This window comes from Muntiacus reevesi, chromosome 3 (assembly GCF_963930625.1).
Source record: "Muntiacus reevesi chromosome 3, mMunRee1.1, whole genome shotgun sequence".
NCBI classification, from domain to species: Eukaryota; Metazoa; Chordata; class Mammalia; order Artiodactyla; family Cervidae; genus Muntiacus; species Muntiacus reevesi.
Window position 1 is genome coordinate 5,259,842 of NC_089251.1, and position 15,340 is coordinate 5,275,181.

At 41.5% G+C, this 15,340-nt stretch overlaps 1 protein-coding gene and 1 non-coding gene across 5 annotated transcripts in view; both read right to left on the reverse strand.

The window, feature by feature from the left end:
* Nucleotides 1–15,340, reverse strand: part of NUP214 (nucleoporin 214) — an 84,670-nt gene that overhangs the window by 11,327 nt on the left and 58,003 nt on the right. For 3 of the 4 annotated variants that reach the window (XM_065928233.1, XM_065928232.1, XM_065928230.1), the window contains exons 30-31: nt 14,198–14,268; nt 1,541–1,697 (exon numbers count right to left, since the gene is read on the reverse strand). In XM_065928233.1, the coding sequence (XP_065784305.1) occupies nt 1,541–1,697; nt 14,198–14,268 (228 nt within the window). The remainder of the gene's footprint in view (nt 1–1,540; nt 1,698–14,197; nt 14,269–15,340) is intronic. The other variant, XM_065928231.1, reaches the window with a different exon arrangement.
* Nucleotides 10,745–10,875, reverse strand: LOC136165849 (small nucleolar RNA SNORA48). The gene has a single exon (XR_010662815.1). It is a non-coding gene; the product is annotated as a small nucleolar RNA SNORA48 (small nucleolar RNA).

Consider the following 15,340-nt stretch of genomic DNA (forward strand, 5'->3'; position numbering starts at 1 on the left):
GGAAAAAATGGAAACAGTGACAGGCTTTATTTTCTTGGGCTCCAAAATCACTGTGGATGGTGACTGCAGCCATGAAATTAAAGACACTTAAACAATAAAAGATGCTGCTCCTTGAAACAAAAGCTATTACAAACCTAGACAGCATACTAAAAAGCAGATATCATTTTGCCGACAAAAGATCCATATAGTCAAAGCTATGGATTTTCCAGTAGGTCCTGTACAGATGTGAGAGTTGGACCATAAAGAAGGCTGAGTGCCGAAGAACTGATGCTTTCAAACTGTGGTGCTGGAGAAGACTCTTCAGAGTTCCTTAGACAGCAAGGAGATCAAACCAGTCAATCCTAAAGGAGATCAACCCTACAGTTTTCAAAAACTGTTACTAAACTCGAGTTCTAAGATCCCTTTGTTTTAGGTTCTAAATTCCTACTAGCAGAACAGAAATTTCTGATTACATAATTTTGCAAGTTTAAAGGTGTGTGTATTTTCACTATAATCTTTCCTTACATATGACTAGATAAACAGTGACATCAAAATAACTGATCTGTGAATACATGAGTCTCAGGAAAGACTTTGCTTGTAACTACATGAGCCTGATTATCAAGGAAACCTCGGTCCTGTCTGCAAAACGTCAGCTCGATGCACTCTTGTTGTTCAGTTGCTCAGTCACATCCGACGCGTGTCTGGCTCCTTGCGGCCCCATGGACTGAAGCACACCAGGCTCCCTTGTTCTTCACCAGCTCCCTGACTTCGCTCAACCTCATGTCCATTGAGTCAGTGATGATATCTAACCACCTCATCCTCTGTCGTCCCCTTCTCCTCTTGCCCTCAATCTTTCCCAGCATCAGGGTCTTTTCCAATGAGTGATCATGTAATGATCACACAGATGAGAGAAGCTTCTGGTGGCGCATATTTAATGAGAGAAGCTAAGATGAAGATTGACAGGTGCCTGAATTCCAATTTCTTTCATTTCCAATCACGAATAGACAGATCAACAAGAAATTAGCTGAAAAAGAAAGTGCCAGCACAAAGACACAGCTTCATTTGAAAATAAGACAAAAATGTAAGAGCTGAGAAATAATGATGGCTTCAACTTTTGTGTGACATTTCTCTACAGTAGCTGCATTTTAAAGCAAATTCAAAGCAAGTCCGACACAAATGAAAATCCAGATGCTCCTCCGAGCACACCCAGCCTGTTCGGCTGCTCTCTTTTATGCTTGTCTGCTTGCATTCATTTCAAGTCATCTCAATCCTAAGAAACAGAGCAATTTGGGCCTTGGGAGAGACGATGGGAGTAGTTCAGTGCATAGATCCTCTCTCCCTGCAGCTCGGATGTCTTTTCATGGTTATATAGGACATCTCATTAAAAACCCCAAAATAAAAAACAAAATCAAAACAGACCACACTGCTCTGGGGGAGAGATTTTAAATGGGCCTTCTAGACCTTTTCTCCCTTGCCACACTTGTCACTGAAGCTCTGATACTGCCAGGAGGATGACAGTGACATCAGGGGACCCAGAGACCAGGAAAGTTTCTCAACTTACTTGGGGTAGCTGTGGACCCAAAGCCCCCGCTGGCCGAGCTGAACGGGTTTTTGTTGGCTGCTTCCTGGCTGGGTTTTCCTCCGAGGCCGCTGAAGAAGCCTCCCCCTCTTCCAGCGTTTCCAGACCCAAACACGCTGCCGCTGGAAGAGGACGACTGCTAGAAGACAAAAGGGACAGGAGGCCAGGGAGGATGAGAGGTCACGGTAAAATGGCAGGCCCTGCCCAGAGAGAGCAGGCACTCATAGCCGTGCAGATGGAACGAGCGAGGGAACGCTGATTAGTGCTGGTGCAGATGTTTAACGACCAGAGAGGAAGCTGAATGCTGGATGGGAACGCTCCCTACAATCATATGTTCTCAAGTTATGCTACGTTGCCAGTTCTCTGAAAACATCACTTATAGTAGGTGGGAGCCCGAATAGTTCACCTGCCCTGCTTCCTGGGGCAGGGAAACCCAACCCTTGGAATTCCCCCAAATGTGAAAGTTTAAACACATTTCTAGGTTATGATGGGCACCACTTATTTTCATTCATCCTGTGTTTGACTGAACTCATCAGCAACCGACTATCAGTGATTTACACTGTCTTTTCTCCCAATTTGCGCACTTTTATTTCATAATGACTTTCCCAGTGCTGCAAAAATAAGCTTAAATTAGCTTCATTGTTGAAATGATGACCACAGCTGAATTCTGTCCAAGTCTGCAAATCTCACACTCTGAGGGTGCTGCTAACGTTGGGCGCATGCTGACACAAAGCTGGATCCAGTACCACACTTACTTCTGTTGAGGAACTGGTTCTTTAGGGAAGACGGGTGCTAGATTTGAGGGGCCATTAGAGATGGGTTGCTGTGTATAGGAACCTAACAGGAGCCCCCTTCTTGGGGGGTGGGTAGGTGGAGAGGTGAAGTCCCTCTTCTGCAAGATGGGGAAAATAAACTACTCACCTCCAAACATTGAGTGAAATAAATAAGCTAGAAGTGCAGTGTCCTTTAGAAAAGTGCCTCAAATGTAGCTGACAAGCTCAAAATTGGTTGTGGGTATTTTAAAACGACCAACAAACTGAGCCCTTTCTCTGGGCTAGGCACTTTTCTAAGGTCTTTGTAGGTAATTATTTAATCCCCCAAAGAAGTCAAACCTCTAGCGGGCGGTCCCTGAGACATCCTCCCAGTGTGCCCCTGCTCTAGGGTGACACAGTCATTGCCCTCGGTCTGAACCTCAACCAAGACTGGACCACAGGACAGTTTCACCAACGTGCTGCTCCCCTGTGATCCATGTTCACACAGTAGCTAGAATAACACTTGAAAACAGCAGTCAAATCACTTCACTCCTGCTTACAAATTCTGAAAAGAAACTACATGCTTTGGTCCTGCCCGTCTCTCAGCATCATCCTTTATCCCCCCCGCCTTCTTTTGTGCCTTGAACAGGACAGGCTCATTTTTACCTGAGGGCAACCTACTTGCTTGTTTCTCCCCTCCTCACCAACCCCACCCCCGCCCCTTTAAACTTCTTTGAAAACAACAGAAACTGTTTACTACACCCATTTAATGATGACTGATTTTTAAAGCTTGAAATGAAATCCAATCATAAGAGCACAGGCTTTGATAACTACTGAACTGACTTCCAAAGGAACGAAGACATGACCAATATTGCATGTGTGCGGAAAATAGAAAACACCAGGTTTCTCAGCTGACTTCCATGGATCCAGCTGAAACAGGAAAATTGCCAAAAGACAGACCTTTTTTGCCCTACAGAAAAAACAAAAACAAAAAGCCCCACAAACCCCAGGAACTTCAGATGGTTCAATCTATTTTTAAATATATGATTTAAAAAATAATGGATATCTGTAGAAATGAGAAGAAGTGCGTAACACTTCACTGAAGTGAATGTGAACTGACAGTTAAACTACATCCTCAGAAGTGGGTTAGTATCCCATTCATTTTAATTACAATAAATAACAATAGTTTTAAAAACTTTAAATTATGGAAGATCTCAAAAGTACATATGGAGGGGCACAATGAACCCACGTACTCACTACCTAGCTTCACCCACGACCCACAGCCAGCTGAGCATCACCTACAGCCCCATGTTCTGTCCCTGATCCTTGATCAGTATAATGGAGACATCTTATCATTTCATCCACTCCAAAACAGAAACCGTAACAAACTTATCACATCCAAAAAACTAACAGTACATTTACATCATTAAAGGGAGTCAGCGTTCAAGATACAGAATTTAAAAATTGCCAAAAACCCTGAGAATCTCATCGGGCCTCCAGACCCAAGCACCATTTCACAGGAAGGAACAAGTTACTCAGAAGTTACACCACAGGGATGTAATCAGAACAGGAGTGTGGCGATTTTAACAGGACCAACAACCTGCTGTGTTCAACAGCTGTATTATGAGGAAAAAGAAAAGAAGGACAGACATGGAAGGGCAATCAAAGACCCTGAAGAGACGTATCAACCAGTCTCAGTGAGTGAACCTGACTTGATCCTAAATCAAAGAAACAAATGTAAAAAGAGATATTTATGAGACTTTCTCAGAAAGGCATTTCCAGACTATCGGACCTAAATAAGCTTCCCTGAACACTACCACATCATCCTGCTTGTTCTCTTCACAGTAACTCTTTTTGCTTTGTTTTTTTATTTTTTGGCCACGCCACACGGCATGTGGGATCTTGTTCCCCAACCAGGGACTGAACCTCCACCCTCTGCATAGGAAGCATGGAGCCTTAACCACTGGACTACCAGAGAAGTTCCTCTCCTCACAGTACTTAAAATTATCTGAAATTAATAAATTTAATAAATAATAAAATTATCAGTCTTAGAGACTGATCCCCCACTTCCATCAAAGGTAAGCTCTATGGACACAGCCACTTCTGTCTGTCTTACTCATTACTGAATTCCTGCATGCATGTTAATTTCCCCAGCCCTGGTTCTCTATTGCCATTTTAACAACACTAAATCTTTCAATCCACAAATATAGGATGCCCTTCCATTTATTTCGATCATTTTTTATTTCTTGAAACAATGCTTTCTTGTATTCAGAGTATGTTTTGTGCTTCTGTCTATTTCTGAGTACTCACTCCTTTTTATGATACTGGAAATAGAACTGTTTTCTTAATTTCAACTTCATTTTTGGATGGTGTGTTGCAAATGTATATAAATACAATTAAAATTTCATACTTTGACCTTGCATCCTACAAACTTGCTGGACCGATTTATTAGTTCTAGTAGTCCTTTAGTGGATTCCTTTGGGATTTCTATATATATATTATTTGAACATATATAGTTTTACTTCTTCCTTTCCACTCTGGATACCTTTCTTTCATTTTCTTGCCTAACTTACCTGGCTAGAATCAACATATGCTTCTGACGTCCATCCATGTGGCTGCAGGCATTGTCCTTCCCTTTTTACTGCTGAGTAGTATTCCATTGTATGAGGATGCCAGGGTCTACTACTCCCCTAATGATGAACATCTGGGCTATCATAAAGCTGCTAGGAACATTCTGGTACTAGTCTGCCTGTGAACATATATTTTCATTTCCTTTGGGTAAACACCTAGAATTGCTAACCATAAAAATTAGTGTATATTTAACTTACTGAGAAATTGCCAAATGGTTTTCCAAAGTGACCCCACCATTTTACATTCCCACCAGCAGTGCATTAAGAGATCAAGTTGCTCTACATCTTGTCCACTTTTGGTCTTGCTGGTTCTTCAGTTCAGTCGCTCAGTTGTGTCTGACTCTTTGTGACCCCATGGACTGCAGCACACCAGGCCTCCCTGTCCATCACCAACTCCCGGAGTCTACCCAAATCCACGTCCATTGAGTCGGTGATGCCATCCAACCATCTCATCCTCTGTTGTTCCCTTCTCCTCCTGCCCTCAAATCTTTCCCAGCATCAGGGTCTTTTCCAATGAGTCAGCTCTTCACATCAGGTGGCCAAAGTATTGGAGTTTCAGCTTCAACATCAGTCCTTCCAATAAACACCCCGGACTGATCTCCTTTAGGATGGACTGGTTGGATCTCCTTGCAATTCAAGGGACTCTCAAGAGTCTTCTCCAACACCACAGTTCAGAAGCATCAATTCTTTGGTGCTCAGCTTTCTTTATGGAACAACTCTCACTTCCATACATGACTAGTGGAAAAACCATAGCCTTGACTAGACGGACCTTTGTTCGCAAAGTAATGTCTCTGCTTTTTAATATGCTGTCTAGGTTGGTCATAACTTCTTCCAAGGAGTAAGTGTCTTTTAATTTCATGGCTGCAATCACCATCTGCAGTGATTTTGGAACCCCCAAAAATAAAGTCAGTCACTGTTTGCCCATCTATTTGCCATGAAGTGATGGGACCAGATGCCAAGATCTTAGTTTTCTGAATGCTGAGTTTTAAGCCAACTTTTTCACTCTCCTCTTCTACTTTCATCAAGAGGATCTTTAGTTCTTCTTCACTTTCTGCCATAAGGGTGGTGTCATCTGCATATCTGAGGTTATTGATATTTCTCCCGGCTGGTTCTTAAGTTTCAGTAATTCTACAGGTATGACATAGGCTGCAGCCATGAAATTCAAAGACTGCTCCTTGGAAAGAAAGCTATGATAAACCTAGGGAGAATATTAAAGAGCAGAGACATCACCTTGCTGACAAAGGTCAATATAGTCAAAGTTATGGTTTTTCCGGTAGTCATGTATGGATGTGAGCGTTGGACCATAAAGAAGGCTGAACACCAAAGAATTGGTGCTTTTGAATTTCGGTGCTGGAGAAGATTCTTCAGAGTCATTTGGACAACAAGGTTATCAAACCAGTCAATCCTAAAGGAATTCAACCCTGAATACTCACTGGAAAGACTAATGATGAAGCTGAAGCTTCAATACTTCGGCCACCTGATTGATGCTAAGAGTTGATTCACTGGAAAAGACCCTGATGCTGGAAAACAGTGAGGGAAAAAGGAGAAGGGGACATAGAGGATGAGGAGGCTGGACAGCATCACTGACTCAACGGACATGAGTTTGAGCAAATTCCAGGAGACAGTGAAGGACAGGGAAGCCTGCCGTGCTACAGTCCATGAGGTCGCAGAGTCAGACACATCTTAGTGACCAAACATCAACAAGCTTTTCAATTTCTTCTTTTATGGTTTGTGCTTTTTGTGTTCTAAGAAATCTCTGTCTTCCTAATGGTTTCTTCACAATGACATTATTGACATTTTTGGCCACATAATTCTTTGGAGGGCTACAGAATGTCCAGCAGCATCCCCACTCATGAGGCTCAAACAAGTCTCTAGACACTGTGATTGTGAAATTCCTTTGGGGGTGGAAACAGACACCAGTTGAGCAGCACTGATTTACTCCAAGGTAGCAAACTCATTTTGCTTTTTTGCCATGGTTGTCATACATTTAATACCTTGTTATTAACTGCACAATATTTATTTCTCTTTATGTCACCAGTCTTTTTTTCTTTAGCTGCTTTAAAAGTTTTTTTTTTGCATTTGGTTTTCAGAAGTTTAAATGTGTTCAAGAGTGATTTTCTGATACTTACTCTGTTTCAGGGTCACAGAGTTTATTGCATTTGTGGGTTCCAGTTTTTCAACAAAAAAGAAAAAGCTTGGCCATTGTCTCTTCAAAAATTTTTCTTCTCTCCCATTCTGTCTCCTCTCCTTCTGGGACTCTTGATGACATCTTGCCAAATTGCCTTACACTGTTGCACAGGTTACGGATGTTCTGTCCAATCTTTTTTTTCTGTCTCCCTAAGCTTCACCTTAGGTAATTTCTACTGACATGTTTTCAAGTTCATTGTTCTCCTGTAATATTCCCTCTGCTGTTAAACAAATCATTTTCTATTTTGGATACTGTACTGAAACTTCAGATACAGATTGACTGTTTTCGTAATTCCATTTCTCTGCTGAGATTTCTTATTCAACCATTCTTTTATTTTCCTGTAAAGACCTGAGCACAATAGTTAATATACCTGCTTGTTCCAATATGTGGATCATCTGTAGGTTATTTATTTATTTTTGCTGATTTCTAAAATATGACTGCAGGTCCCCCTTTTTGTATTACCTCTTCATATGTTACAGAGTTTTTTTGTTTGTTAAGTACAGTGGACTTAACATAGAAGAACAGTGTTGCGGTGACTGAAGACTGCTAATATTTTCCCCAGAGAGTGAGAGACCACTCTTTCATCTCTGTCCTAAAGTGAGGAGCTAATGGTTCACAGATTTAGAATGAATTCATCCCTGGTAAGCCCAGCACGGTCTTTGCTTAGGATTTGGGTTATTTGTTGTGTACGTGCTGGAGCCTGGATCCAGGAGGCAGCTGAGCTGCAGGGTCATCCTTGGATTCAACAGGTCCAGGGGCAGGAGGCTGCAAGACTGCAAGTTCTTTCTGTTTTACTTTCTTACTCTTAGCAAAGAGTGGGAGGGGTGAATAGAGCAGTTTTACATTGAACCTGCAAGTCTTTCAGACTCGTCTTTTTTAAAGTAACTTTATTGGGATATAATGTACGTACCACACAACTCACTGATTTAAAGTATAAAATTCAATGGTTATGGTATATTACGTCTAAGTTTTAAAAACTATGTTAAAATATATGTGACATAAAACTTACCATTTTAATAATTTTCTCATATACAGCTGAATGGCATTAATTATGTTCACAATGTTATGCAACAATTAATACTATTTCCAAAATTCTTTCATCACATAACCGAAATTCTATAACCATTAACTAACTCCTTGGTCTCTCCTTTCCTCAGGCCCTGGTAGATTCTGATCTACTTTCCAGCTCTATGGATTTACCTATTCTAAATATTTCATATAAGTGGAATCATATTTGTCCTTATATCTATGGTTTATTTTACTTAACATAATGTATTCACAATTTATCTATCTGTGATGTGATGTGAAGAACAACTTCATTCATTCTGAAAACCGGATAATATTCCACTGTACAAATATACCATATTTTGGTTATCTAATCATCTGTTGATGAACACTGAGCTATTTCCAACTTTTGGCCATTGTGAATAATGCTGCAATGAGCACTGGGGAACAAGTGTCTGAGCACCACTTCTGGCTCATATGACAGAGTTGGATTATAAAGAAAGCTGAGCGCCGAAGAATTTATGCTTTTGAACTGTGGTGTTGGAGAAGACTCTTGAGAGTCCCTTGGACTGCAAGATCAGTCCTGAGTGTTCACTGGAAGGAGTGATGCTGAAGCTGAAATTCCAATATTTTTGCCACCTGATGCGAAGAGCTGACTCATTTGAAAAGACCCTGATGTTGGGAAAGATTGAAGGTGGGAGGAGAAGAGGATGACAGAGAATGAGATGGTTGGATGGCATCATTGACTCAATGGACAGGAGTCTGAGTAAACTCTGGGAATTGGTGATGGACGGGGAGGCCTGGTGTGCTGCAGTCCATGGGGTCGCAAAGAGTCGGACACGGCTGAGTGACTGAACTGAACTGATGACAGTTCTATGTCTAGCTTTTTGAGGAACCTGTTTTCCATAACTGCTGTACCATTTTCCGTTTCAACCAGAAATACATGAGGGTTCTAGTATCTTCACATCTTTGTCAATGTATGTTAGTCTTTGTTTTTAAATTACAGCCTTCCTAGTGCATATGGAGTGCTATCTCATTATGGTTTTGATTTTCATTTTCCTAATGCTTCTAATAGTATTGATTACTTTTGTGTGTTTATTGGTCATTTGTTTGCCCTCACTGTTGCCAAGATCTTCCTCTGGCTGCTTCTCCAGACAGTATACTTCCTTCAGCTAGGCCTTTCTTCCACTTTTCCAAACCCAGACCTGACATTTACTCCCAAAGGCAGCTGTACCATGAAGCTCACCTACAACTAACTCCCCTCTCTAGAAATCAATTCAACAGGCTCTCGGCCATGCTGTGACAGGCCCATGTGACAGATTATATTTTCCAAAGATGGTCACAGTAATATTTCCAGACCTAAATGCTCTTCTAGAGCAAGAGGTGAAATTTAGTCCCCCTCCCCTTGAGCTTGGTGGGACTCTGTGACAGCCTTGAATAAGAAGATGCAGTATAAATGATGCTTGCAACTTCTGAGGATAGTTTCTGTATGGCTCCCTTTTTCTTGGAATAGTCTTCCTTGGAATCCAACTACCATTTTGTAAGGAAGCCCAGGCCACATAGAGAAGCCACATGTAGATGCTGTAGCCATGAGCTCCAGTTAAGGTGGGAAATAACCACCAAGCCAACCTCCAGAGAATGCTACTACATTTGGGGGTAATTTGTTAAATAGCACTAAATAGCACTAGATAATTCTAATACTCATAAAACCAGTGTGAAAGTCATACTAACTGGATTTTTCTTGGTATTATGAAGAAAATGAAATTCTATATCCTGGCCAGAATGTACCTTGTATCCTTAAATTCTTCTGTGAATACCCCTACTACCTGAAAATTCATTCATTTTTACAACACTCGTCTTGTGCTAGCCATAGTCTGAAGCACTGGGGATACAGCAATGACTGTAACAGATAAGGGCCCTGCCATGATAGGAAAAAAAAACAACTGATTTGAATTTCCAGCCTTTCCAATGGCAAACCTAATGTCTGCGAAAGAACATGAAGTGGTGGTAGGGTGGGGGAGTAACCAATATGGAGTTTATCACAGTATAGGCTTTAAACCTCTTGGCTCAAATTATGCCTGTGAGAGAGAAAAAACAGTCCTGTGAAAGCCACCCATGCAGCTCTAATGTGTTCATTTTCACAACCATATTTCACAATGTAGTAACATTCTGTTACAGGATAATCTAAGTTCATCTGCCCAATGGTATATCCTAACCATTTGAGTTGCTTCCAGTCTCTAGGTTTTGGAACACTGTATCCCAGCGCACAGATGAGTTTCTTTACAGAACAAACGAGGAGTGGAACTGCAGGGCTTTACCCGATCCTGCCAGACTATTTTCCAAGGTGACTGTGCCAACATACAACCAACTTAAAGAGTGTATGTGAGTTCTGTTGCTTTGCATGCTTGCTGGCATTTAGTATTGCTGGGCTTTAAAATGTGTGCTGTCTTCCAGGAAGACTGTATCTCTTTGAGGTTTTAGTTTGTGTTACTAATTCAGTTGTGAATATACTTATAGTCCTCTGGCTACCCTTTTTCAAAAAATATTTTATGTCTTTTTCTAAATTGTGGTAAAATGTATATAAAACTTACCATTTTAAGCTTCCCTTCCGCTGTGTGTCCAGGGCATGCACCAGGCATGGGCACAACCCAAAAGCCAAGCTCAGATAAACAAGGAATTGCTCTGGCCCTGGCTGGTATGAGACAGGCACCACCAACCAGATAGGGTGCACCATTTTAAGCATTTTACATGTATAGTTCAGGCATTAAGTACATTCCACAAAGTTGTGTAACCAAGACTATCCTTTTTTAAGAGGTCTCTCGTCCATTTTCTATTGAGTTTACAAATCGTATGTGTGGCGAGCTCAATTAATTTTGGCATATAACTGTTTATGATGTTCAACATTTAAGACATCAAACACTGTTAGTACTTTGGGTGGCTCCCTCAGACCTCAATTTTTACATCCTAAGACTAACCACCATTCTGATTTTGTGGGTTACTTATCTAGAGTAGATACACTCAGCTTATATGGAGTGGATACACAGGTGTTCCGTGTATCTAGTTTTGATACCAAAGTGATTCTATGAACCTTCACTCCTGCTGTGAGTGTTTCTATTATAACTGCTCTGCTTTCTCCCGGGTACCACCAGCCCTTCAATTTTAGCCATTCTGGTAGGGGTGCAGTTGTCTTTTTTCCTTTTGACTTGTATTGTTTATATCTGAATATGATTACTCTGTTGGTTATATAGGCTACAATTTTCCTATTTCATGGCTTGTTTTACCCTAAAATTAAGAAAGCTATAATTTTAGTGAGGTCACATTTTCCTTCTGCCTGAAGAATATCCTTTAGAATTTCCTTCAGGTCTGCTAGGCATATAGCCTCTCAGGATCTGCCTGAAAAGTGTCTTGATTTCACTTCATTATGTACAGATGTTTTTTTGCTGGGTTCAAAAATTCTGGGGAGATAGGCTATGTCTGGCTTTCATTGCCACTACCGAGAACTCCACCGTTAGTCCTAACTATTGCTGCCTTGAAGGGAACCTGTCCATTTTCTGAGTGCTTTTAATATTTTATATTGGTAGTTCCACAGTTTCACTATGGCAAGTCTTAGATTCAATTTCCTTTTATACATTCTGCTTGGTATATGTTGGATTTCAGAATCTGTGGGTTACTGTTTGCTGTTGGTTTTGGAAATCTATCTTTTTCTCTTCTAATATCATACATTCTTTTTCTTCTCCTTCTGATTAAATGTACGTTAGATTTTGTTTTAGCTTTCTCTTTTGTATTTTCTATCTTTTATCCTCTCCATGACGAATTCCACATAACTTAATCTGACCTTCTAGTTCAAGGGTCAGCAACCTCTAGCCCATGGGCCAGATCTAGCCTGCCATCTATTTTTATAAATAAAGCTTTATGGGAAGATAACCATGCTCACTCACTCATGTGCAGCCTCTGGCTGCTTTTGTGCCACAATGGCGGAGTTGAGTGGTTGCGACAGAAGCAGTAGGTAGCTCTCAAAGTCTAAAATATTTATTATCTGGTCCTTCAGAGAAAGTTCTCTGACTGGTGATCTAGTATATTACTATCCTCTTCTGCTGGGTCTGATCTGCTGAGTTAAAATTTTAATTGTAACAATTTTCTTGAAGTTCTATTTGTTTCTTTTTCAAAGCTGCTATGACACTTCTTGTAATTTCTGATTCTTGACTGGTATTTTCAAGTTTGTCCTTTATTTCTTTGCAACATGTAAAACACAGCTGTTTTATATTCTAGCGAGTCTTTGCAAATGTGTGTCTCATGTTTATTCTGGCTCTTGATCATAGCTCCTTATTTCCTGCTGTGACGAATTTACGTGTGGGAATCAATGTCCTTAAATATTACCGGAGGCCTAGAGTTACTCTTCTTCAGTGTGGCCTGTGCTGCCCCACCAGACGCCTTGGAGACACCGCCCTCCGTGGAGCAGGTCAGGCCGCGTGTTCAGGATGAGCCTGGAGAGGGAGTCACAGCTGGCTGCGGGGAGGGGCTCTTCCAAGCCTCCCACTTGGCGCACCCTGGTGAGTGAGGCCTGCCCCTCTGCCCTGTGGGGTTAACAGGAAGTCCGAGTGCTCTCAGACTAGCGATGCTCTCAGGGCAGAGCTGGCTTCTGTGCTCCACGCACTTCTATACGGTCCCACTTCCCCTCTAATAAGGCGTGGTAAAATACCTTGTTAGCTTATAAGTGCTTTCGAATCTATGGTTTATATGGTTTATCTAGTCATTTTTAGCTGTTTTCACTGGGGAACTTGAAAATCAGAAGTTCTGTTTCTTTCTGTCAAGGATCACTGACTAGGGTAGAGCTCACCTTCTTAGGAGAAAGGTGAAAAAGAAAATCTCCTACTGAAGACTTGGAAGAAGTATGTAACATGGCCACCACTTTCTCCAGCTTCTGGACAAATGTCAATTCTACCTTTAGAAAGTCAGTCATTCCCAATATGTCAGAGCATCTTTCTTTGGAAGGACTCCTCGTGAAGGTACTATGATCTAAAAGCAGCATCTGCCTGCCAATGCAGGGGACAAAGGTTCGATCCCTGGTCTGGGAATACTCCACATACCAAGGGGGTAACGAAGCTCACGGGCCACAACTACTGAGCCTGTGTGTCTAGAATCTGTGCTCCTCAACAAGAGAAGCCATCACAGTGAGGAGCCTGTATACTGCAACTAGAGAGCAGCCCCAAAGCAGCAATAAAGACCCAGTGCAACAACAAAAAAAATAACTAATTACAAACAAATAAATAAAAGCAGTTGGATTGGGGACTTCCCTAGTGGTCCAGCAGCTAAGACTCTGCACTTCCAATGCAGGGAACCCAGGTTCGATCCCTGGTCAGAGAACTAGGTCCCGCATGCTGCAAGTAAAGATCCTGCATGCCACAACTAAGATCCGAAGCAACCAAATACATAAATATTTAAAAACAAACAAACAAAAGTAAAAGCAGCTGGCTTCTGTAACAGTAAATTTAACCCCTCGGGGTTCTCGGGTGTTCTCATCTGTCAAATGGGGGTAATGGCAGCACTTACCTTATCCCAGCACTAATGATTTTAGGTCTGTGTGTACATCACTAAGAACCAGGCCCAGCACACGATAACCACAGCTGGACAGACTGAAATAGCTCAGGTCACTAAAAGGAGCTCCTTGACTACATGTTGCTTAGCACAGGGGCCATATGCAATTTCTGTTGCATATTCTTATTACTGTTTAAACAGCCACTTAAAAAAAAAGGGCCAAGGAGCAGATTTCACTTATGGGCAATAGATGCCAATCCCTGGCCTAACAATAGGCAGAAGATTGACAGAAACCAGGCAATGTGCTTTAAAGTGCTTTCCAAGAGGACTTTCAAACAAGGATCAACACTGGAGTGATTTTCTCAAATCAGAAGTGGAGACTTTTGTGCCCCCAAGGAAGCTACGGAAGGCAGAGTTTGAGAACCCCAGCACTGTTTGCTGGACACACAACACATTACATCCTATATACAGAAGCAACGCAAATGGGACTTATTGTGTTGGCCCAAATAGAGGCAAATATCCACATTACCTGGCCAAAGACTGTTCCACTGGTACTGGCTGCTTGACCAAACAAAGAACCAGTATTACTAGAACCAAAACCTATAAAATAAAAGAAAACAGAAGTTTAATTTGAATGAAACTTCTATACATCAAAGTTTTGTTTTTTGGTTTTTAAATGACATTCAGGTATGTGAAAGTACCTCAGAATAAATCATCTCACGACTAAAATCTGTTTCCCTACCAAGGAAATGGAGAAAATTACGGGCAAGTAGTTTTAAAAACCTTTTTTTCACTGCTGAAATTTTATAACAGTTAAAAAAAAAAAGTCTCAAAGCCTCAGGGACTGAATCCTTGTCTCTACCAAACTCCAGGGGGTGGGGGTGAGGACTCTGAGTAGTTTTTCTCTAGACTCATAGCTGCTAAGAAGTGTTTCCAATGGCTGACTTAATATCATGAGTATGACTACTCCCTGGTTTCCTTTAATCTCAAATGCCAGATTCTTTCAGAGCTGTTTATCTTCCTTCTAGGTGGTATAACATGGTTGAGGTGCTGGGTTGAATGGGGCCTGGGAAGCCAGGCAGAACTATATATTTTAACAGAAAAGCCCCAGACAAGGAGCTAGATGGCAAGAGTTCATTCTTCATTTCTGCTATCAGTGTAGGTAGGGGAGCTCAGGCAGGTCTCAGTGCCTCAACCACAGCTAGAGGAGGTTGTGCAGGCATCTTTCCTCCTAGTTACCAAAGGAAGGGTTTTTCAGAGGTTCTCGGTTGTACTGAAATAGTTCTGATTGTGGACAAGGATTCTCAAGTTTTGACTGCAGAACAAAAGATGCACTAGAGATAGGGTTAAATATCCTACTCTCTTTTAAGAGCAACAAGGCCTTCTCTCTGCCTGTTCTTTAGACCAACTCTCACACTTCCCATCATTCAAACAGGCTGACCAGCCTCTGACGAGGCAGCAGGTAGGTCTCAAAACTATCTCACATCACTGTGTCTTGCATCCATTCTTGTAGTGGAACATAGTGGGAGTTCAGCAAATAGTTATTGAAGACAGGAAGGAATAGACTTCCTAATAAATTATGAGCCAGCTTCAAATAAGTTATCATCAACGGAATGAACTAGCAGTTATTTGTAACCCTGACCACCAAGAAATCAATGCCCTTTGATTCCCC